General features: G+C 36.6%; 1 protein-coding gene across 16 annotated transcripts in view; it reads right to left on the reverse strand.

Moving 5' to 3' along the window:
* The window catches only part of NRCAM (neuronal cell adhesion molecule), a 154,055-nt gene that overhangs the window by 45,225 nt on the left and 85,081 nt on the right, over positions 1-23,749 (reverse strand). For 6 of the 16 annotated variants that reach the window (XM_087933939.1, XM_087933946.1, XM_087933944.1 and 3 more), the window contains 15 exons: positions 23,537-23,593; positions 21,560-21,671; positions 20,952-21,136; positions 19,147-19,278; positions 14,341-14,484; positions 12,872-12,983; positions 12,046-12,212; positions 11,808-11,955; positions 9,126-9,250; positions 5,874-5,903; positions 3,084-3,185; positions 2,389-2,586; positions 2,227-2,297; positions 1,190-1,415; positions 93-208 (listed from right to left, as the gene is read on the reverse strand). In XM_087933939.1, the coding sequence (XP_087790065.1) occupies positions 93-208; positions 1,190-1,415; positions 2,227-2,297; positions 2,389-2,586; positions 3,084-3,185; positions 5,874-5,903; positions 9,126-9,250; positions 11,808-11,955; positions 12,046-12,212; positions 12,872-12,983; positions 14,341-14,484; positions 19,147-19,278; positions 20,952-21,136; positions 21,560-21,671; positions 23,537-23,593 (1,925 nt within the window). The remainder of the gene's footprint in view (positions 1-92; positions 209-1,189; positions 1,416-2,226; positions 2,298-2,388; positions 2,587-3,083; positions 3,186-5,873; positions 5,904-9,125; positions 9,251-11,807; positions 11,956-12,045; positions 12,213-12,871; positions 12,984-14,340; positions 14,485-19,146; positions 19,279-20,951; positions 21,137-21,559; positions 21,672-23,536; positions 23,594-23,749) is intronic. The other 10 variants (XM_087933948.1, XM_087933945.1, XM_026713115.2 and 7 more) reach the window with 3 other exon arrangements.

Genomic DNA, 23,749 nt, shown 5'->3' on the forward strand with positions numbered 1-23,749 from the left:
AAAATAAACAAATAAGGAAAACTCACACTCAAGTATATCTGTGGATATTTTTATACTAAATGTTGTTTAAGAAATGTCTATGATTAACTTACTTTGTATCCCTGAAGATGACCCCGGACAAACTTTAATGGAACTGGATCCCACTGCACTTTCACTAATGTACTGTTTACAACTTGCACTTGCAAATTGCCTGGAGCAATCATTGGCACTGACAAGGAACAAATGCAACAAATCCAAGTTTAGAACCACTTGCATGTACAGTATTTCCCCAAAAATAAGACCTGGTTTTTTTTTTTTTTTTTTTTGGCCTCAAAATAAGCACTGAGGCTTATTTTGGGGGATGTCTTACCTTTTTTGATGTGCAGGAGGTGGTGAGTGCGGGGGTGACAAGAGTGGGAGAACTGCTACTGCTGGTCCCATCACCTGTCCCACTATCTACTTGACTGTGGCTGCAACGGACCTAGCTCTCGGTGCACCCTGGCCTCTGGCCTCTCTGCATGCTGGGGCCTTGTGCCAGTACAGCAGCTTGCAGCAGATCGCTGCATGGCTTGTTGCACTGGTAGAGCTCCTCGCAACAGGATGCTGTGAGGTTCAGGGAGCCAGTGGAGCCACTCCTGCCATGAGTAGCTCCACCGGTGCACTGAGCCTCGCAGCATCCTATTGCGAGGGGCTCCACCAGTGCGACAAGCCATGCAGCGTTCTGCTGCAAGCGGCTCCACCAGCACGAGGCTTGTGGTGTCCAGCTGTGAGCGGCCACAAGTGGCTGCAGAAGAAGTTCAGCAGAGGTGCAACAGGTGTTGGGGCATGGAAGGCCTGGCTGTGTGGTCCTCAGGTAAGTGGGTGTGAGGTGCATGGGGCAGTTCTACCCTCCAACCTGGCTTGATTTTTACACCTCGTCCCACCTCATACAACCCCAACCTAACTTACAACCTCCTACAACTAGATGGTGGGTGGGCTTAATTAGGGCTTATTTTTGTGGTAGGGCTTATATTAGGCACAGACATGAAAATCAGGCTAGGGCTTGTTTTCGGGGTAGGTTGCATTTTTGTGGAAACATGGTACTTTGAATTTCATAAATGTAGAAAATTAATATTGAATTCTGTAGTTTTACTGCAATATTATTACTACTCAGAAAAGTCAGCCAAAAGCAAAAGTTATAATAAAAACTGAGTTAAAGTACAAAACTTACAGTCTTCACCAGAATATCCAATTATTGTTAATGGGTCAGGTGCAGGTCCTAAGTCATTTAATGCTTGTACTTTTATCTGATATGGAACAAATGTTGGTGTACCAGCTACAATATATTTAGATACATTTGCAACTGTAACAGATGTCCATTCATCTTCACCATCATTCTGCTGCCAACTGACTTTGTACTGAAGACCTGGACCATTGGACTGAAAATCCGTTAAAGGCTAAAATGAAAAATAGAAAGGTATAATCTTTAATTAGCCATAGAAAAGAGGGTGAACATAATACAAAGTTAACAGTTTTGCTCTAATGAAAGTGGTGATTTAATCAGCAATTCTTTCATATTCATGTGTGGCATACAGCTTGAGGAATCTTACTAATTTAATGACATTTTACCTTGTTCTAAAAATAAAATCTCAAGTGGTACTCACAGGGGGTAATAGTAGGCACAATGCCCTCTTATCAGTCTAAAAAACATGCTATTAAAAATGGGACTGGAAAGGACTAAAAAAAGAGGAGTGGGGAAACAACAAACTAAAAAAATCACTTCCTTCTATAATTTTGTACTTCATGAGTGGCATAATGAAAGTAAAAGAACCCTAACTGAACAATCTATTTCTGATATAGTTGCATTGCAGAATGACAATGAATTATAAATTGAAGTGCTATGGACTGCATATATTGCTTATATACATCATCTAAGTTGTAACTTATTCATGGGTGTTAACAATAAAGTTGGTCCTTTGTTTTAGCATTATCACTAGAAATCAGTATTGGAACCCACACTAATTTCAATTCTTACATTTGGTTCTAAATGTATACTACTTTGGTTTATATCAAATTATACAGCAGTGTCATCCGATAATTCAAGTAGCACAGGTTGAATGATATTAATGGCATTTCAATGTTTTTTTTTATATAACAGCAAGTCAATATTTAAAAATATTTTGCTGTTTTTCTGAGCTTTTTGCCATACGCTTGGGAAAAGTGAATATTAGTCATACTGCCTTCAGTTTATGTTTCCAAAAAGCTTACCTTCCAAGTGATCACCAAATTATTAGGTTCCGTTCCAAACCCTTGAACGTTAGTAGGATTGTCATCTGGCTCTAAAAATTAAAAATTTTATATTTAAGTAAAATTTAGACCACAAGAGTTGAATGTTATTTATATACTAAGCAGATAGAGATGTTTATTTACTTGCAGGTTTTGTAAAGTACTTTTCAGAAGCTTCACTTGGTTGGCTCCTTCCAATTTCATTGACAGCTATTATACGAAATGAATAATTCACATATGGTGATAACTTTAACTTTACAGTTGTAAACATACTAGGGACTTCCATTTGGTAATTCCATATTCCTGGTTCACGCAAAGCATCTTCATATTCAATAATAAATCCTGTAAATAAAATTAATGTAAATTTTGCTTTATAAAGCCTTATTTTCTTCCGATATCACTAGCAAAATACGTATTTTTTGAGAAAAGTGTGTTATTATATGAAGAGCATTGTAAATGTTTGAAAATTGAAGATTCTGAAGGTCAAATTTTACTTGAAAGCAATCAGACTCTGCAGGATTGGACCTTGGCATGGATTATAATAAAAGCATGGCATAATATTTCTGAATGATGCTAAGTGGAAAACTGAATCAAAGAGGTAACATTTCATGTATTTTGATAAAGAAAAATAGAGGACGTTGCTACTGAATAGGTAGTTTGGTAAGTAATAAATAAATAGGTTGTTTACATTGCTATTTTGTACCATAGTTCAGTTGCTTATGCAGAGGCACTTTACAGAAGCCTATTTTAACAGTCGTTTAAATGAAACAATCAAACAAATGCAGTTTATTACAAAACAGAAGGCTAAATGACATTCAACATAAATAGAACAATCATACTTGTAATGGGGCTATTATTTTCATTGCCCGGTATCCAAGTAAGTTGAGCACTTCTTTCTAAATAATCTGTTAATTCCAAGTCATAAGGTGGATCAGGACGATCTGAAAAGGGAAGTAAACAACTGTTATATTCTAGGAAAAATTCTGAACAAGCTTGTTTGCAATATGATTGTGTGACCACTGGCATGCAACTGCAGTGAAAATATACAACTGATTTTGCTGGGAGACAATGCAGAACAAAGGCAGATTATTACATAAGTTCTAGTAACAACATTTGTTTTGCATTGCAAAGTAATAATAAATGACAACACTTTTGTCATGGTTCACCAGCAGTTTCAGTTTATGAGATGGTCATGATTAAAGCACTATTATGTAAAACAAACATTTATTTACACTAAAAGAAAATAAAAATACATTCAATAACTACAAAAAACTGTTTCAGAATTACATCGTTATTGGAGCTTCTATAGGCTCACATAGACTTGATGTTTTTAACTTAATGAGAAACAGACCCCCCACCTTTCATTGTCAGAAATTGATTTTTGCTAAAAGTGTGATGGAGCTGGGATGTCGGATCCGTGTATCTGCCATTCCTCAATGGAAGAAGGTGTGTGTGGGGGGGGGGGAGTTGGTACAAGTAATCCTTTTTGATGTAACCTGAATATATTAAATCTTATACTGAATCTGTATAACCTACACATGATATACAACTGGAGGACTGGAGCCAGATGGCTAGAAACTTGTCACCTCTTGGAGAGATAACAAGTGGAGAACGGACCATAAAAATTCCAGCTCCATATTTGCTAAAAATTGGAAGACTGAGAAAATACCATCAGAGGAAGAAACTATTAAGAAAATATTGGAATGTGCTGAAATGAGTAGATTGACATTTGAAATTAGAGAACAAGAAGATAAACAATTCTATGAAGTTTGGGACCTTTTCTATCAATGGCTAGATAATAAAATATAATAATAGAATATTTAGAAACTTAGGATATAATGAATATATACTTCTTTTTTTTCTTTTTCTTTGATACTATTTTTACAAAATTTTATTAAGATAGACTTGGTATGATTTTATGATTCGTTGTAAAATAAATTAAGTAAATTATAGTTATCTTGTTAAAGTATGAATTAACAAAATTATAGTCAAATGATTGTTTAGTAATGATATCAGGCTATGATTTTACATTGTGTAAGCCGCCTTGAGTCGCCATGGGCGAATAGGCGGCAATATAAATCAAATAAATAAATATGACACCTATAACAAAAATTACCCCAAACTCATTCTAAACTGGTAAGATCTTGCTCAAGAATTATGTGTCCAAGACTAAAATGCTTCATGAATTAATAATAAAACTTTTGTTTCTTAATTAGGGGGAAATAGTTGCAAGAAGAAAATACGAATCTTAAAAATGTTAAATGTACTAAGTAACGGCAATGAGGAGTCCAAGTTTGCCATAACTTAGTACATTTAATATAGCACCATATTTTTTAAGATGGTGACAGCGGCAGCATGTGATCATAGATGGTGCTCTGAAGTGTTGTGCAGAGAGAAGCTTGGAGAATTTGGATTGTAGAGATTACTATGTGGAAGTGGAAGAGTGTGTAGAGGGAAAAGCAAGAAAAAAACTAACTGTTAGGCTGGAATTTGTTAAAGAAACAGAGAGATGAAGAAACTGAGAGGCTGAGAGCTGGTAGAGTGGAATAGTCAGAAAGTAGTGGTTGGAAGGAGAGATGGAGAGACGGAGCAGAGGAGGTGGATGATTTTATGATTGTGTGATCTCCCTGATCTCCCCTGGACTCCCCTGACTGAAGCTAAACCCTGGTCTGGGAACTTGAGTCAGCAGCTGCAGCTCTGAATTTATGGTGTGGGTCATCTGATTGGAGGCAGAGCTGACAGAAGAGACAAGCTTCTCTGGCTTTTGTCGGCAGCTGGGCCGTGGTTATTACATTACACAGTTACATGCTGTGGAGAGTGCCAGGCTGCCGTTGGGGTTTCGTTTGGTTAACTGACAAGTGGGAGCTTGGATCTGTGAACTTCATGAGACATTGTAGGAGTACCCAGCTGCTAAATTTCCCATGCAGCATAGCAGGCCTTTCTGGCTATTTTTGCTGGCTACCTTCTGCAGTCTAGGGTCCTGTGGGTATTCTATGGTTGGGCCTGAGAGGTCTGCTCGGGGGATGCTAGGGCTAAACATGAGTGAAAGTTTGTTGGTCCCTTTCCCCCAGGTAAGAGCTTGTGGGAAGAAGTGGCTCCCTGCTTGGTGGGTGCCGTTTATGCATTGAGTGGATGTATTCTGTGTGTGTTGGGAGATAAGGGAGGCTGGATTTGACCCCTCTGCAGCAATAAGGAAGGAATGGTGTGAGTTTGAGGATGCTGAGAGCAAGTACTATATAGCGCTTGTAAGGCTCACCTTACTCCAACAGTCTGTCAGTGGGAGTAGGGTTTTTTCCCTCTTTTTAAGGAGTGTTGGGGATCGGGGGGTGGAATGGTTCTCAGAGAAGGCAGAGGAGGGCAGTGTTGGGTAGCAGCTAAATGTTACACAGGTTTTAATAATTCATTCAGGCAATTATTTGAGAAATTCATACTTGACAAGTTTGATTTAATTATAATAATGAAACAGTTTAGCATTTCAGTCATAAATAAAAATAGTAACACAATTCTCACCGGCTTTAACATAAATATACAACCAAACAAAAATAAAAAGAGAAAGTTTCAATCTGAAAAAAGCAGAAAGTTTAGGAAGGTTTGGTATATAACGCAAGCAAGACTTATTATTAGTTTACCGTAAACAATAGGTGGAACTGTTGGAGGAGCTGGAAAAAAGGATATTCATATAAACTATAAAAATCTCTGTAAGTAGTCAGAAGAAAGCAATACTCTTTATTACTAACATGACTTGCTATTGTAATAAAATGTAGTTATTTTATTTGCAAAAATGTAAGTGCCTGGATTGAATGAAAACAACAGCAAAAGCCTCTTTTATCTGAGTCCTGAACAGTCCTGCAGACAATTGTCAAATTATAGACCCAACATATTGAAAGGGATTATATAGATCATGTAAGCCAATTGTCTGCACAATGTAGGAACTTTAATCATTCCCAACAAAAGTCTGCCTAGCATCCATCCAACACTTGCAAAGAAGAGGAATTTAACATCTTTGGTACTGGTCCCAGTAGTTTTCACTATTAAGAGATTTTATTCCCCATTAACATTACTTGAATTAGCTTTTCTACTATGTAAATCTACATTTTACATAATTCCAAAGTTGTTTCAAAACAAGCGAGAACAAGTGTTTTTGTGTGACATATTTTACATATCTGAGAAGTGCTATCTAATACTATTCTTAAATTATTCCTGATTTGTCTGGTCGGGAGAAATCCATTTTGGTCTTCATGTATATGCTCATTTAAAATTCTTTTTAGTCTACTTGCTATAATAGAAGTAAATATTTTGTAGTCAGTATTTAGCAAAGAAATCAGCCTATAATTTTGTATATATCGGAGGTCCGAATCCTCCTTCGGGATCAGCAAAATCAATGCCCCCCTCCATGAGTCCGGCATCCTGGCTGCCAATAATACGTCATTAAAAACTTCCACCATAAGAGGTCCTATTTGTTCTGCTGTTGTCTTGTACAGCTCCCCTGGGATCCCATCCAGTCCCGGGGATTTGTTGTTTTTCTGGTTCTCTATTGCTGATTTCAGTTCGAACCAAGTAATGTCTTTGTTTAATACTTCTTCCATTTCTTCCTCAATTGCTTTATCCTTCATTTCATCTAAATAGTTTCTTATCCTAGCTTCGTTAACTTCTTCCTTTTTATATAACTCTTCAAAATATTTATGGGCAATTTCTTTTTTCTGTTCTATCCCTTGTTGTATATCCCCTTTTCCATCAGTTAGCTGATAAATCAATCTTTTTTCTTTCCTTTTTTAAAGTCTATATGATATCCATCTCCCTGGCTTGTTGGCATGCTCAAAATGAGTGTTTAGTTGTATTCAGATTTATAATCATTCTCTCTGGTTCAATTCAATTCAATTTATGTTTAGTTATTGTTATCTGACTTTGCAATCTTAAATCCTTTGGGGTACTCTGTAGTTGAGTTTCTAATTCCTTAATTTTTTGTTGTAATTTGTTTTGCTGGGTGTATTTTTCTTTGTTCCTTCTGGCATTATAAGAGATTGTTATACCTCTTATTACTGCCTTCATTGTATCCCAAATGTTTTGTTTTGTGGTTGCTCCATTATTATTTTCCTTTAAAAAATAGTTTAATTCCTCCTTGAGTTTGTTAGTATATTCTTTTTCCCTTATTAACTGAGTATTTAATGTCCATCTTCTCTTGGGTTTTTCCCTACCCTTCCATATTATCTGAATTGGATTGTGATCTGCCCATTCATTGGGTAGGATTTCAATCCCTTTTATCTCATTTGCTATTTCCCCATTCATCCATGCCATATCAATTCGTGTCCATATTTGATGAGGATTTGAACAGAATGTAAATTGTTTTTTCTCAGGATTTAATCTTCTCCATGTATCAATCAAATTTAACTCCTTCATCATTTCCATGCATATTTTGGGAAGCTCTCTTTTTTTCCCCTTTGTTCCTTCCCCCATTACTGTGGTCTTTTTGAGAATCAGCAATAGAATTAAAGTCCGCTATAATACAAGTATTTCTTTTTTCCAATCCTACTATTTTTCCATAAAGATGCTTTAAAAACTCTTTTTGATCTCCATTTGGGGTGTAGATTACCACTAAGAGAATTGGGATGGCATTAATCCAGATCTGCAAAACTAGAGTTCTTCACTCAGGAACCGACCATATTAAATCTGCTTTCATATCCTCCTTAACATACACTGCAATCCCTTTCTTTTTCCCCATGTCGGGGTGACCTTTCTTCCAGTTTTCAAAGTTGTAGTTGTTGTGGAAGTCATTTCTTTTAAGATTTGTTTCTGTTGTTGTAATATATTAATTATATTATCCCAAATTAACATTCAGTAATAGAATCTCTATATTGGGATTGACTGGTATCTAATTACTTAATCTATCTATCTGCTGAATATCTGTACTCTTTGCCAATTTACTGAAGTATAGGTTCTTGTAGATAAAAATATTATCACTGTATTATTTTAAATCCAAATTCTAAATCACATATATAATTTTGTAAGGTCTCAATCTCAACCTCTATATATAACTTCCGCATAGTAGAAATATCTATCTATCTATCTATCTATCTATCTATCTATCTATCTATCTATCTCCCAAATCCAACTATATTTAAATATTATAAATAAATATATGTATTATATAACCTTATTTTGAATATCCTTAAACACAAACAGTATTACATTCGTCCCCAAGTGGATTAATTAAATATTTAGAGTGATCGCACAATGAATTGTAATATTAATATATATAAAATCCTTTATAGTTATTAAATAATACTTAATGTTCTTACTATTTTTCCTATATATCTAATCAAAGTATAACTATCACTATTATTAATAAATTAATTAGATCAGTTAATTCAGTTATTTAACAATCAATTACAACAATCAATTTTCTTTTCCCCAGGTATACATATTTATGAACATTATAAAGAGAGATTGAAGGAGGAGAGATAGTTCGTCATATCACTGGAGGGTGGGGAAGTGAAGAAAAATGAGCAAGTGTATACAGGAAAAAGAAGGGGAAAAGGGAGTTTTAAAGTAAGTTTTTAGCTTTCTGGTTGTTTTTTTAATAACACTTTGGGTTCAAACCTAAGATAGCATTATAGTAGCAACTGAAAAATTATTTTGGTTGAATTTATGGGATCAAATATATTCTTACTTTTAGAATATTCCAAACTGTAATATCAGAATAGCTTAAAACCAGTTAACAAAAAGATAACAAGTTTTTGCTTTAATTCTACACCAGCTCAATACCTGTGCTTCACTACAAAAACTACAGTATGTGGTCAAGTTTGTAGGCTTTACGGTTGCAGAGATTTTGTGACGATGCGTGAGTGGTATTTCACTTTTATATATATAAAGAGATATCTTACCCACAATAGTGAGTACAGCATTTGCAGAAACGCTATCCAGTGTAGTATTAGCTAGGCAAGTATATTCTCCACCATCCTTATCAGTCACATTCATAATGGTCAAGTTGTATTTGCCTACAATAAACCTGTAATTACAATACATTTAATTATTCCATTATTGCAAACATTTCTAAATGTATAATTTATTAGTTGTAGTAAATAACAACAGCATCTTAACACACATGTACTTGCAACTTGACAGCAGTTCAAGAAGGAATCCAAAAGAGGAACCAAATTGGATCTCTAAAATCCATTACAAAAAATGAAATAAGATACAATAGAAATTATGAGATCATTTAGAACAATGGCAGAACAACACATGTAGATAATTTTAATTTATTTATTACAATGATTTGTTAGCCATTTAAGAACTTTCTCAGGAGCTGCAATGAATTTAGTAGGAGTTTTAAATATTGAAAAATAAATTAACTACAAGTGTATGTTGAAATATGCATTCCACAGATATTGCTTAAACCAAAGCACCAAGAAATGTCATGCATTATGGACAAATAACAGAGATTAGGGTTGAGTGTCAAAGCAAGGACATTAAGAGAACAGTGTAATAATCCACCCCTTTTGTATGTGTGTCATCATATCACACATGCATGTATGAAATAAGTGAAACTTGCATTCTAGTGGCATGATACTGCTTTTATCATTTTGATGAAAGAATCATAACCTGTTATTGTTTTACTAGCATTAGTTTAGTGTAATACCATGATGGTGAACCTATGGCATGCGTGCCGGAAGTGGTACGCAGGGCCATCTCTCTGGGCATGCGGAGCCATTGCCCGTTGCTCTTCTGGGTCCGGTGCGTCAGCCAGCTGGTCTTCATGCACACAGGAGCACCGGAAACAGGAAGAGCAGCCGCCCGGAGTGCATGCATGCATGTGCCAGGAAGATGATTTTCCAGTTTTTAGTGCACATACATGCACAAATACCAGCTTGCCGGTGTGCATAGGCACTCTGGAACCGAGAAGAGCAACAGGCAATGGCTCGCATGCCCAACATGGACATGGAGAGGGGATTTTGGCGGTTGCTTCCTAGGGGACCAGAGCTGTCAGCCAGGACGGGCGGGCTGACGCTTCCTTCCCTCCCTGCCCAAGTGGGCTTCTTGCATGGCCCCAGTCCTCCAGCCCATGGCACAGACACATGTCCGTGGTCTGGAGCACCCGGTTTCTGGCCAGGATGCCGGAGGAGGAGGAACCACCATCAGAGAGGTGAGCTGCCCCAGGAGGGCCAGAAAAGAGTGCAGCTCCTCATGCGTGGAAACGCCACTGAGGGCCCAGCTCGCCAGCAGGGGAGCAACTGCGGGGCCCAGCCGGTCACTTCTGCCCCTCCCCCTGCAGCTGCCACTGCTGCTCTTCTGGAGCTTCACAGGAGCTGAGTCCGCACGGGAGGAACATCCATCCGGCACCAGAGTAAGAAGCGCACCAGCCGGGAAGCAGTCACACTCTTTTGGCAGAAATGGCAGGTGGGGGGACTGTGCTGGCTTGTTCTCGATGGGCAGGCTGAGGGGAGTGCTTCATTGATACTCTTCTGGCCAGCTGCTCTTCGCATGCACATGCATGCCAGAAACCGGAAGACCAGGTGACCGGCTGCTCTTCTGGTTTCTGACACGCGCTCCCATGTCAGCACTGGGTGCTGAAAAGGTTTGCCAACACTGGTGTAATGTGTTAATCATTGCACCAGGGTGTAATACTAGTTCGCCTCCTCATGGTGCACCCTGGATAGTACAGAAGTGTGAACTAAACAATTGGCAGCCAGACTACATTGAAGAATTGGCAGTTAACAACAGTTGGCAGTCACACATCTTTGTAAAATTCCTGGCTCTCTAAATACATTGGGTGGTTAAACAAAATAGCTCCCTGTCCTGAGCCACATTGCACCACCAGCTCTACGAAGGCAGGAAGCCTTAGTGAAAGAGTACAACAAAATTACAACTTGCTCAACAACTGTCTAACAACTTTGATATCAACACACAGTGGAAAGCCAAATGGGCTACTGAACTGCCCAGATACAGGCAGTTATGTAGATGACCCTACACAAAAAGTGCCAGGTTTTGACCTTCCTCGCCAACATTGGTCACCTCTGAACAGGATCCATATCCAACATGGTGTCTGCCATTGTGTAAGGGGTCTTGTCTCGATCCCTCAGTGTGACTGTGGTGGTCCTCACATTGTGTCCAAATCTCCATCAAGAGCTTACATCGGCTCATAGTCCGATTTTTTTCAATACAGACCATCCTGTTCTTGAATGGCTGGGTGGACTGACATTAACATTTGAACTACTATAAGTCCATATATTTGCCATAAGCTAAATATAAATCATTACACCATTCTGGTTTTCTTTTCTCTTTACAGCTGATGTATGATCCTAGGAAAAGATACTTGGTGAATATATCAAAAGATGCAGTATGATGTTACACAAGGGGTTACCTATATTGAATCTTATTGTAGCATACATACCTGGTGCAGAGAAATCATAATTCGTGCATTGCAGAAAGCACTATCTTTAAAAAATAGTAACACTTTATCTGCAACAGGATATATTACTAAATTATATCTGGAAATATGTATTAAATCCACTTGTTCGTGTTTTATTAACTTGCAAGGAGGTGGGGCTAGGGTTAGAAATACATACCGCCCATCGTCTGGCAATTCATCATTCTCCTTCAACCATATAACTGTAGGTATTAATGTTGCATCATATTTAATTACACATTCAAAGAAAACTTGCTCCATCCTTTGTACTACTTTGTATTCAGGCTGCTTAATAATCATTGTGGGTTCTGAAACATAAAATAATTACTATGATACTTAACAGTTACAAATCAGCAAACAGATTAGGAGGCTTTTATTTCAGAGCCAGAATTTCTTACCCTTGATTTCTAACTGAACGTTATTTTGTGCTTTTCCTAGTTTATTTCTTGCTATGCAGGTGTACGTGCCACTGCTGTTCTTCTGGGCTTTCAGAATTTCCAAGGTACCATTGTTATGGAAAACATACTGGTTGCCCTGGAGAATGCTACCTTTCACTCCTTGAAACCTATGTATTGGAAAGAGATTATCCAAATTATGCATTAATTTAAAGTTTATTTGAAGGCAACTTGTCTACTGCGTCCCTAAACCTCAATAGAGATGTAATAATATGTGACAAACTGTAGAAAGATGATTATATACACACACAACAAAAAAGAGCCAACTCACCACAAAATGTTAAATAAATGATTTGATTTAATATGCTATTTTTTTAATATAACGTCCCCAATAAATTTTGAGACTACAACATATCACACAAGGCTAACATTTTCAATCTTTCCACTCCATGATGTGAAATTGCTGTTGTTCCCTGGGTGATCATGTTGATGAGAGCACTTGGTAGGGGGAATTGCTTACCCCTGTGATCCCAAATTTAATTGACTCCCCTCCTGTTGGCAGTTATTTAAAAGAAAAGACAATTATTATTTATAGTCATGGATGTAATTTGTCATCAGATGTTTGCTAAGTAGTGTAAGACAGATTAATTGTGTATAAAATTGAAAACTAAATAAATTAATCAAGGTTCCCTTCACATGAAATGGACGATGAACAATTAAAGTATACAAAAAGATATAGATCTCTATTTAACTTTACAGATTCTCACAATATTCATTAGTTTAATGTGCACTAAGCATGAATGATTCCCCCCTGTTGTGAGCAACTCACCATTCAGCTTCAGGCATAGGTGAACCAAAAAAAGCACAATCTAGCAATGCAGGCTTATTTTCAATGACTTGATAAAGTTTATTGTATGGAGTAAGGATTCTTGGTGGTTCAGCTGAAAATAAAAATATCTTTTAAAATGTTGTGAATATTTTGAACGCATTTGCGTAGGAAAGTTTATATAGCTAGCTTTTTTATATAAGTATATATGTCTAGCATTGATGAGGTTACCTACTCTGGGTAATTTAATGCCCCAATAATATGTAATAATAATGTTGCCATTATCATATCCGAAGTGAATTATGTTGCCATTATCATATTCTAAATGAATTCAGTAGAACTCTCTGCTGTTACAGATATGTAACTTTGGGGGAAAAAAAGTGTCTTTTGTTTCAGTAAATGCAATATTTGAGATCTCAATAATACATTTATCAAGATTTTTTTATTTTCCTAGACAGTTCTCTGCCTTATATCTTATGTAAAAATTTAAATAAGATTAGTAACCATCTTACAAAAATATTTAGGGGTTGTCTTTAAGTCAGACATTCTTAACCCAGGGACCACCTCTAATCCAGTTTGGTATAGCAGTTAAAGTAGCAGGCTACAAATTGAAAGAATTTAAGTTCTAGTCTGACTTTAGACACAAATCCAGTTGGATGGCTTTGGGCCATATGCTTTCAGTTGTAGGAAGAAGACAAGGGCAAACCACTTCCCAGAATGTTGCCAAGACAACTGCAGGGACTTGTGCAAGCAGTCACCAGGGGTTACCACTGATTTGAAACCACACATATCATAAAATGTTGAGTAATACAAATAATTTTCTTATGCAAATTACCTAGCCTAAGGACCTCCCACATAAAGATAAATAGGATTGCATGTAAGACAATGGCTCAGTGGTTAAATGATGCTTAGCTTGCCAGCTGGGAAGCGGATAGCCCATGTTCGAGACCCAAGTGCCACACAATGGGGTGAGCTCCCATTACTTGCCCCTAGCTTCTGCCCACCTAGCAGTTCAAAATTGTGCAAGTAAATAAATAGGTCCTTCTGTGGCATCTTGGCATATAGACCATACTGGGCAGACAGCTCCGGCTCTCTCAACTAAGAAGCACCCTTCCCTCGAGTTGGACAGGGGAAATCTTTACTTTTATAGGGTCTAGCCTACTAATCCCCCTAATAAAAATGAATAGGATTTCATGTAAGACTTTATTGGGGCTGACATTTGATGTTGAGATATCAAATCTGATATTCATTAATTCTTTTTTATTCCTTAACTATTCCTTAGCTTTATGCATTTTAATATAGTTAAATTTATATTAATATAGTAATATAACTGCGGTACTGGAAAGACAAGTCGAATAAATACTAAAGTTACCAATAAGTCAATATTGTAGCATTTACTGTCTACTAATAAATAATAAAACACCATTAATATTGTTTTTTTTTAAATTTTTAAAAAGCACCAACTGTCTTACCTAAAATATTCACAAATGCATTTGCTAATAGATATCCATATTCATTAGAGGCATTACACTGGTATACAGCACTTGATCTTTCTTGCACATTAGTGAAAATAATTGTATCACCATCAACTTTTCGACTGGGATCTTCAGGAGCAACTATTAAAACACAGAGGACAGAAAAAATTATTCAACATTGAAAAAATTGTCTCTGGATTGTAATAAAATAATTTGAAGGAAGGTCAGAAATACTGCACATATACATACATGTATATATCCTTGTAAGAGAAGAAAACAGACATCTTGCGATCTCCGGAACTAAAATTATATTTATTATACTTACTAAGCTTTCGTCAGCCTCTGATGATGTCAGCAGAGGCTGACGAAAGCTTAGTATGTATAATAAATATAATTTTAGTTCCGGAGATCGCAAGATGTCTGTTTCATCACATGCATACACACACACACACACACATGAGCTCCACACTTATTCACTCTGTCATGCACCAACCTTATTCTAACTCATTAGTTTAATAGTTTAATATTAATAATCTAAATCAGGCTATGATAATTAGATCTCAAGTGAGTGGAACATTTGTATCAGATTACTGATTAACAGGAAAGGACCTTGTAGGTCATCTAGTACAACCCCCTGCCCAAGCAGGAGACCCTACACCAGTGGTTCCCAAAGTGGGCAGTACCGCCCCATGGGGGGCAGTGGGATGACTTAGGGGGGCACTAAGAGGCAAGGGAGGTGGCAGAGGAATGCTGGAGGTGGGCCCCTCACAGGGCACAATTCAGTTCCCCCCCACTCCACTTGCCTGGCTTGCTGGTGGCCGAGAGGAAGGGAGCCAGGCTGACCCATTGCCAGTTGGGTCCTGCCTGGATTCTCCACAGCTGCTGGGCCTTGTTGCTGGGGATGGGGGTGGCGACCAGAGAGTGTGATGCTATGTCTCCCACATTACCCCTTGTCTGCCACCCCTTCCCTCTGCCATCCGTCAGCCTGCACACTTTGGCTGAATGTGGGCCGCCGCTGTGAGAATGCGAGTCAAGCCTCGCAAGAGTGGATCTTCCACCCATGGAGCTTGCATAGCGGCAGCTTGCACTCGGCTAAAATGCTTGGAGGGGCGGCTGGCAGAGGGGTGATGTAGGCGGCGTAAGTCTCATGCTTCCTGGTTGCCTCCCACACTCGCCCTCAGTAGACGTGACCCGCGAGCTCCAGCAGCTGACCGAGTGGGCATGGTTTGGTAGTTATATGACTGGGTGGGCCTGGCCAGGTGGCCATGTGACTGGCTAACCAAATACAAGTGGTCCTCGCTTCTAATTTATGACTGACCTTCCCAGAGCTACTTGTCCTTTTTCTGCAGTTTTGACAGGTATTCTGTCTTCTGTGTAAGACTTTACTTTTCTCTCCATTGAATTTCATTTTGTTAGATAGGGCCCAGTGTTCAAGTCTGTCAAGATCCATCTGGATCTTGAGCCTATCCTCTGGGGTGTTAGCTTATTATCATCTGCAAGCTTAGTATCATCTGCAAATTTGTTAAGTTCCCCTTCTATTCCTCACCTAAGTCATTTATGAAAAATACTGGGCCTAAGACAGAATATTGTGGTACCCCACTGCTTACTTCCCTCCATGTAGACATAGATCCGTTAAGGACTACTTGTTGAGTATGGTTTGCCAGTCAGTTGCGGATCCATCTGGTGGTGATGCTATCTATCCCACTTTTTTCTAGCTTACCAAGAAGGTTGTGGTCCACTTTGTCGAATGTCTTGCTGTAGTCTAAGTATATTATGTTCATAGTATTTCGCTGGTCTACTAATTTAGTCATTATGTTGACGAATGAAATAAAATTGGTTTGGCATGATTTGTTTTGCTGACTGCTAGTGATTACTTTACTTGTTCCTAGATGTTGCTGGATGTTTTATATTATCTTTTCTAATATCTTATAATTATATAATTTTAATTGGACAACCTTGAAGTATGCCGCCTGTGGCTAAACTTAAGCATAGCACACAAAATTATCTGCTACAACGTCCTACCAGTCAATGACTACTTCAGCTTCAACCACAACAATACAAGAACACACAACAGATACAAACTTAATGTAAACTGCTTCAAACTCGATTGCAGAAAGTACGACTTCAGCAATAGAGTGGTCAATGCCTGGAATGCACTACCTGACTCTGTTGTTACATCCTCAAACCCCACACTCCTTTAACCTCAAACTATTCACTATTGACCTCACTTGGTTCCTAAGAGGTCTGTAAGGGGCGTGCATAAGTGCACCGTCATGCCTACCATCCCTGTCCCATTGTCCCCATTTATTCGTACCTATTTCCTGTATTCTTACTCATGTTTATACTTATACCTATTATCTTGTAAGTGATTGACAAATCAAATAAATAAAATAAAATAAATAAAATAAATCTTCCCGGGTATTGATATTAGGCTGATTGGTCTGTAGTTTCTTGGGTCTGTTTCCCCTGCTCCCCACTTTTTTTTTGAAGATGGGAACCACATCAGCTCATTTCCAGTCCTCTGGTAGTTCCCCGGTGCTCCAGGATTCCTTAAAGATGTGGTGCGGTGGTTCTGAGATGACTTCTGCCAGTTCCTTTAGAACTCTGGGATGTAATCTGTCAGGTCCTGGTGATCTGTGTTCATCAAGATCATACAGGTCTTTCTATTTTTTTGCTTATTTTATCTTTTATTCTAGTCTGTCTTTTACAGTTATGTTTTTGGTAGGATGAGCTATAGTTTCTTTTTTGTGTGAAGACCGATGCAAAGAATGAGTTAAGCAGCTCATGCCATCTTCTCTCTTTAGTGGACCGACTGTGCCTCTCTTTCCAGTTTTTGTACTTGTCCGTTTTGTTTTTCAATTTGTCAGAGGGATCTTTCTGCAGCCATGATGATTTCTTCTTGTATTTCTTGTTTTTCTTTCTCAGTGGTATTGCGGTGGTTTAGGCTTTTATGATCACACTTTTCAGAGTTTCCCAAGATTCTTGAATTGTTTTCCCCTTCAGGATTTTCATCCAAGGAATCTTTCCCACGTTCTCTCTGAGTTTATTGAAATCAGCTCTTTTAAAATCTTTAGAGTCATTATGTTCTATTGCTTGTGTTTGTGTTATGTTGAATTCTAGTACGAAACGGTCAGTGCTATTCCTGCAATTTTAATTCCCTATATCACTTCTTCTCTGTTTGTAAGAATTAATGGCTGGTCCTCAAGTTCCCTCCTCTACCTTTTGGACAACAAAGTTGTCAGCTAGGTTAGTCAGGAACCTATTTGATTTCTCACTTGGTGCAGAATTAGTTTTCTAATTGATATCAGGGTAATTGAAGTCCCCCATTACTATTGTAGTGTGTTTCCTACATATATTTGTTATTTGGTTGGCAAAAAGGACATCTATTTTTTTTCTTGATTGGATGGTCTATAGTATACACTTATGGCCATGTCATTCTTTTTTTTTCTTTTATATTGATCCATATGCCTTGTAGGAGGTTTTTGTCATTAGTTTCATGCATTTCTGTAGCAATATAGTGGTCCTTTACATACAATGCAACTCCACCTCCTCTTTTATGGGATCTGGGTTTTTTTGAACAGTATCAGCAAAGATAAACTCCATTAATATTAATATGAACATTCCTGCAAGCCAGCTTTTGATTTTATATATAGACTCAATATGTCTTAATATTATTTGAGATGCACTTACAACTGGAGATGGAAATTACACTGGAATTTTTCTTCATGCAAATATAAAGTACTCAGTTGTGGTTTCTCTTCTCTTCTTCAACAGATCAAGGTAGGCAGTTATGTCTCTATAAATATTTCTATAATTCTCAACAGGAGGGTCAGTAGTGAAGAAAGCTGGGAGCTATAACAGCAGATGTTCAGAGGCTTACTTTTGGATTATATGAAAATATAATGGGATATTTTTTTCCTCAAAAGATTAAAACATGGCAAATGCTTCTAATATAATTAGTAAGGCAATTTCATACTCTTCCTCCCCATTTATCTTTGTTACTCTCAGTTTTGTTTCCCATCTTGCTTGGAATATCTTCAATCTACTTGGAATTCTTTTTAGGAATATACAATCAAGTATAAAAATAAATGTAAAATCAATTATACAATTAAATGTATAACCATCTATATACCAATTGAGCATCTCAGTGGATGAAAAGCATGAATAATCATTGATAAAAATAAATACAGTATTAAAAATCTTCTTAAAGTTATCCTCCATTATATGAGTTTAGCAATCTAGGGCTTTCTTGTCCTTTTCTTCTAATTAATTGCTTCACATAAGATGCTGGCTCTCTCTTTGCGAGCTACGATTTGAAATGTTCTTTTTCAGAGTCCCTGAATCAATGTGCATAGCAACTTAATGGAAAAGAAAAAATAAACTTCAGAAAGGGTTCAATGGTAGCCTGGTTTAGAAATCTCAAGGAATTACTATTTCACACTGAAGCATCTGATAGAATTGGTTTTAGATTCCTTTCTTCAACTTCTTAATGATCTGACTACTTTGCAGATTCAAAAGCTCTTACTTTGTAAGACAAAATATCATTAATTTCTTCTTAAATAAATAAATGAATTTATAATTTTCAATTTTAGTTTTAATCATTATTCTCTCTGTGTGTAATCTTTAGAGAATAATGTCCATTATTGTACTTACATTAAACTATACCATGGAAACTCTACAAATGTGGAAAATGTTTTGCTCATTCTTAACAAAACTTTGACTACTTGTTCAAAAACTTACACTGATAAAACCACTAATATCAAGCAAGAATCTAACATGACATAAAAGTGAAACAGCCCATACTTTCAACTGGAATTCCATTTGCTAGCCAACTTATGCTGGGTTTAGGATTGCCATTAGTTCTACAAATCAAGGAACCATCTTCTCCAGGAGATAATACAAGGTTTGAAGGTTCTCTTATCCAATAAGGGGCAGCTGAGTTTAAAAGAAAGAAGCAAAAACATTCAGCAACTAGTTTTTGCAGTGGTATTAGGTTACATATGTTAATATAATTAATGTCAAAACTCCAAATATATACAGAACAAAAATGCATTTATTAAAAATAGAATAAATTAATTGGTTAATAATCAAAAGTTTGGTAGCACTTTTTCAAACTAACAAATTTTTATTAAAGGCATAAACTTTCACTACCTACAGCTCACTTCATCTGTTTGGTTGTGATTCTAAAAAGATGCATATATCAACTTTTTATACTAAGAGTTTTTACATTCAATAGTACATAAACTGTGTGGTAGAGACCTTTTTTCCAATCTCTAAAAATCTTTTGTCAGAGGTATAGTGAGTCGAGAGACTGAAGGATGAGGAGAATAGCTGAAAATACAACTATGAATACTCCTTGCTCAACATTCATTTGTTCAGAGACTGTTTGAAATTAGTGTTGAACGAAGGGACATAGGATTTGGCCAAATTCTGGCCATTGCAGTGCTCCTGCAGTCACATGAATAAAATTTGAGCCCACCTGGGACCATCTGCATTGACAACTACCATTTACCTACCAGCTGCTACCAACTGCCCCATACCTGGCCTTGCCCCTCACCACAGCTGTGTGTGACACATTGTGTGTGCCACTACTGAAACAGCTGGGCCCTCTTTTGTGCCACCTTCTTTCACACTAGAACAGCTGGAGTTTTTCTCTACCATGGCCACGATCTCTGTTTGCGTGCCAGCCAGCATCTTCATTTGCAGCTAGGGCGAAAGAAGATGGCACGAAAGAAGGTTGTGCCAAGTATATAGTAATACATGTTGCAGCAGTTAGCAGGACTAGGCAGCAGGGGCAGCTAGTGGCGGTGGATTGGCAGGCAGCCCAAAGGCAGCTGGGGGAAATTCAAGAGGAAGCCGTCTTTAACTTCCTAGACTGGAGACAGTAACTGGCTCAAAGTCAGTCAGCCAGCTTACATGCCTAAGGTGCAACTAGAACTCATCGCCTCCTGATTTCTAGCCTAGCGCTGTAACCATGAGATCAAACCACCTCTTTTTTTGTTATAAGATCCTGTTATTTGAAGTTTTGTGTAGCAAATTTCTGATCCAGCTCTCGAAGAATTCCAAATAATCAAATTTAAGATGTACCCAGAAATGCCAAATCTGAGCAATTTTGAGGCCAGAAACAACATGCAATTGTGATATTTATATTGTTCCTGGTGCTCTCTCCTTGCTGCACTGACATGTTGCAGTTTATTACAACTTTTATACATCTTTTTATTTATTTTTAACATTTCCTTCCTGTCATTGGTTTTATTATTTACTACTTCACCCACTATAATATTATGTAATTAAAATGTAAACTTAGATGAAAGAAAAGTATAACTGCAACCCTCAAGAACTGAAAAATTGACTACAATAGTCCATCAGATTCAAATAGATTACATTTTACATATTTGAAGTTCCTCCTTCTTATCATGTTTATTATGAATTATCAATAGGAATAAGACAGTAAGAAAATAAAAAGTTTTTATGAAGTTTCAATTAATCATATGCAACTTGGCCACTTTTATTTTTATTAAAGGATATATTTCTGATCTGTCATGAATGTGAATTCAGAAATACACATATTAACTTTTAAATGCTAAACAAGGCAACAGTAATTTTACCTTTGACATTAACTGTAATAACATGATAAGCAGAACCCAAACGATTTGTTGCCACGCATCTGTATTTTCCTGAATCAGCTTGAGAAATATCTATAATTTTGAGGGTTTTATGAAAATTTTCAAAGAAAGTCCTGTTGACAGGAAGGTCACCACCCTCTTTGCTCCAGCGGATTAATGGTGTAGGTCTAATAGAAGAAAATATCATTCAGAACAGTTGAGATTACAATATTTAAAGTACGTTTTGGAGTTTTTAATAATTAAACAAATTTTATAATGGTTTTAAATCCAAACATATAATCATTTATTCTATGTTTTGTAAAAGGTACTAAATACTTATTATACAGTATTTAAATTTTATTGGCTCTATTGCCTACTATGTGTTATCTTAATTGGATAAGACTGAAAGGCAGTATTGCCACTCACTTTAATTTGAGCAACTATAATAAATACAATGGTATGCGGGAAAGACCTTGGGAGGCTGAGCAAGGAGATGCTGCCAGTGGAATGATCAGATAAAAGACAGCACAGCCCACAGCTGTATAATAGGTAACCATAGCTGTATAATGGTATCATTATTCTTATTTTCCTTGATTAAAATGACAACTTACAACCCTTCTGCAATACATTCCAGCATAAGAGTGTTTCCTCTTAATTCAATTTTGCTACTTGCATTTCCAGCAGGTGTTAGAAGAGTTGGCTGTCTTTCTGAATAAAATCTGACTAAAAGAAAAAGAAATAAAGTTATATATCATTTAAATGGAAACAAAATCTACACTAAAACAAATTCTTTGTATCCAGCGCAATGCATGCATTCAGTTAATTAGATATAAAAATAAATGTTTACTAGGGTTCTATGACTAGTTCAATTACCTAATCATTTTGGCAAGAGATAATTTTGACAGAGATAAGGGTTTTGCTTTGTATATCAAAACCTTGCTTTTCCTATCCTTTTTTTAAACTGCAAATTTGATCACAGATTGCAAAAGCAACTTTTCCCTGGAAAATTTATTCTTTAACTCTAGTATAAAAACTTGTAGGATAAATAAAACACAACAATGAAAATGCTAGGTGCTGGGTTATAATGATGGGTAAAGTTTTTCATGGAAAATCTTTGAGTTTGAATTATATATTAATTTTAATTATACAATTTAATTTAACTATCTTCCATGTACATTCAAACTCTTGCTCTCATTAATGGGACTTTGAACAGTTAAAAGCAAAGAGGACATAAAGTCCTTATGTACAGGAGCTCAATCCAGTTCCTGTAGTGGAATGTAGTCTGGATTCCCAGGGAGGAAGGGCTGCATTTCATAAGCAAAGAACCAGTGAAGCTTGAAATATTTGGTTGGGAGGAAGACAGTAAGAGGGAGCTCCTGCCTAGAAATTCCAAAATCTATATTGAGGCAAATCGTTCCCTAGTTTGGCATGATTTCTGTCTATAAGTAAGGAGCTATACAGGAAACTACTCAGAAATAACTTTGTATGTATTTCTTGGTTCCTAAGAGGCTTGGCAGTTCCACAAGTTATCTTAAGGAAATACTAGAACTGTAATTTGATATAATTTTATTCTTTAGGGATTTCTAACACCTGTCCCTTAACTTGGGGATTATTTTAAATAATGGAATAAAGGGAGAAAGATGTTATTAAAAAAATAGTATGTTTCAGAAATCCAGAGTGAGCAGATTGTCCTGCTCTGTTCTTTTTGCATATGAGCTTTATGCATTCAAAGAAAATAAGTTACCTACCCTTTTAAAAGGGAAAAGGGGAAATTATCAAGACTGTATCTAACAAAAGCTGCAAATCAGCAATACAAAAATGTTTTAATTTAAATGCTGTTTTGTGAAAAGTAGAAGACAAATAGTATTCTATGTGTGTTTGTATTCCTTAAATAGTCATGGGCAATAGGAACTGAAAAGAAAAAAAATTGCACTTTTAAGTAGGTAAAGTGAAGTAAAGGGAGCCTATTATATCTCATACACACACACACAGAGAGAGAGAGAGAGAGAGAGAGAGAGAGAGAGAGAGAGATGGTAATATAATGGACAAGCTGGTTTGTCTTTTTATTCATTGCAAAAGTAGATATTTATAGAAAGAATAATAATCATAATGAGAACCATAGCTTTCTACCTTCATAAAGGACTGAAATAAATAAATAAAATGTCACATTAGAACGTGAATAATTTGAAATATGTAGCAAATATATTCATCTTAATGCAAATTATTAAATAGTTAACAATACATTTAGTAAAGTATTAAACAGAACAATTAGTTTTCCATTGCTTTTTAACAAATTCATTATTTGTGTAGTTCCAGAAATAATGAATAATCAGAAAATTAAAAAAAATGAAAAGAAATATTGTTAGGTTGATTCTTAGGTCAAAATGAAACATGTTCTTCATGCAAATATTTTGCTGTTATTTCCTAGTTATCTAAACTTAACGTTATTATGTAGATTACTTAACATATGTCCAGTTCTAATGAGATCTATATTAATGTAGTATGAGCAGTAAGATTAAACAGCCATAAATTAATGTTAGTTAACCAAATTCTGTATGAATGGAATAATATTCATCTCTAAAACTCACCACCATAAAAATCAGAGTCACTCATATTAGCACTCATTGTTTCATTCAATGAATCCACTGAAACAAATAGAATATAATGAAGTTTGCAGCCAACAAAATGTGGGACTCAGAAATTAATCCTGTTATCACTACACCAGTGCTTTTAATCCCAAGCACAAAGGAATTTCGAACACAATCAGTGATCCTTCTTAGTGTCCAACATGTATAGATATA

Source organism: Pseudonaja textilis, chromosome 5 (genome assembly GCF_049901715.1).
Source record: "Pseudonaja textilis isolate UNSWEBS1 chromosome 5, rPseTex1.2, whole genome shotgun sequence".
Lineage (NCBI taxonomy): Eukaryota > Metazoa > Chordata > Lepidosauria > Squamata > Elapidae > Pseudonaja > Pseudonaja textilis.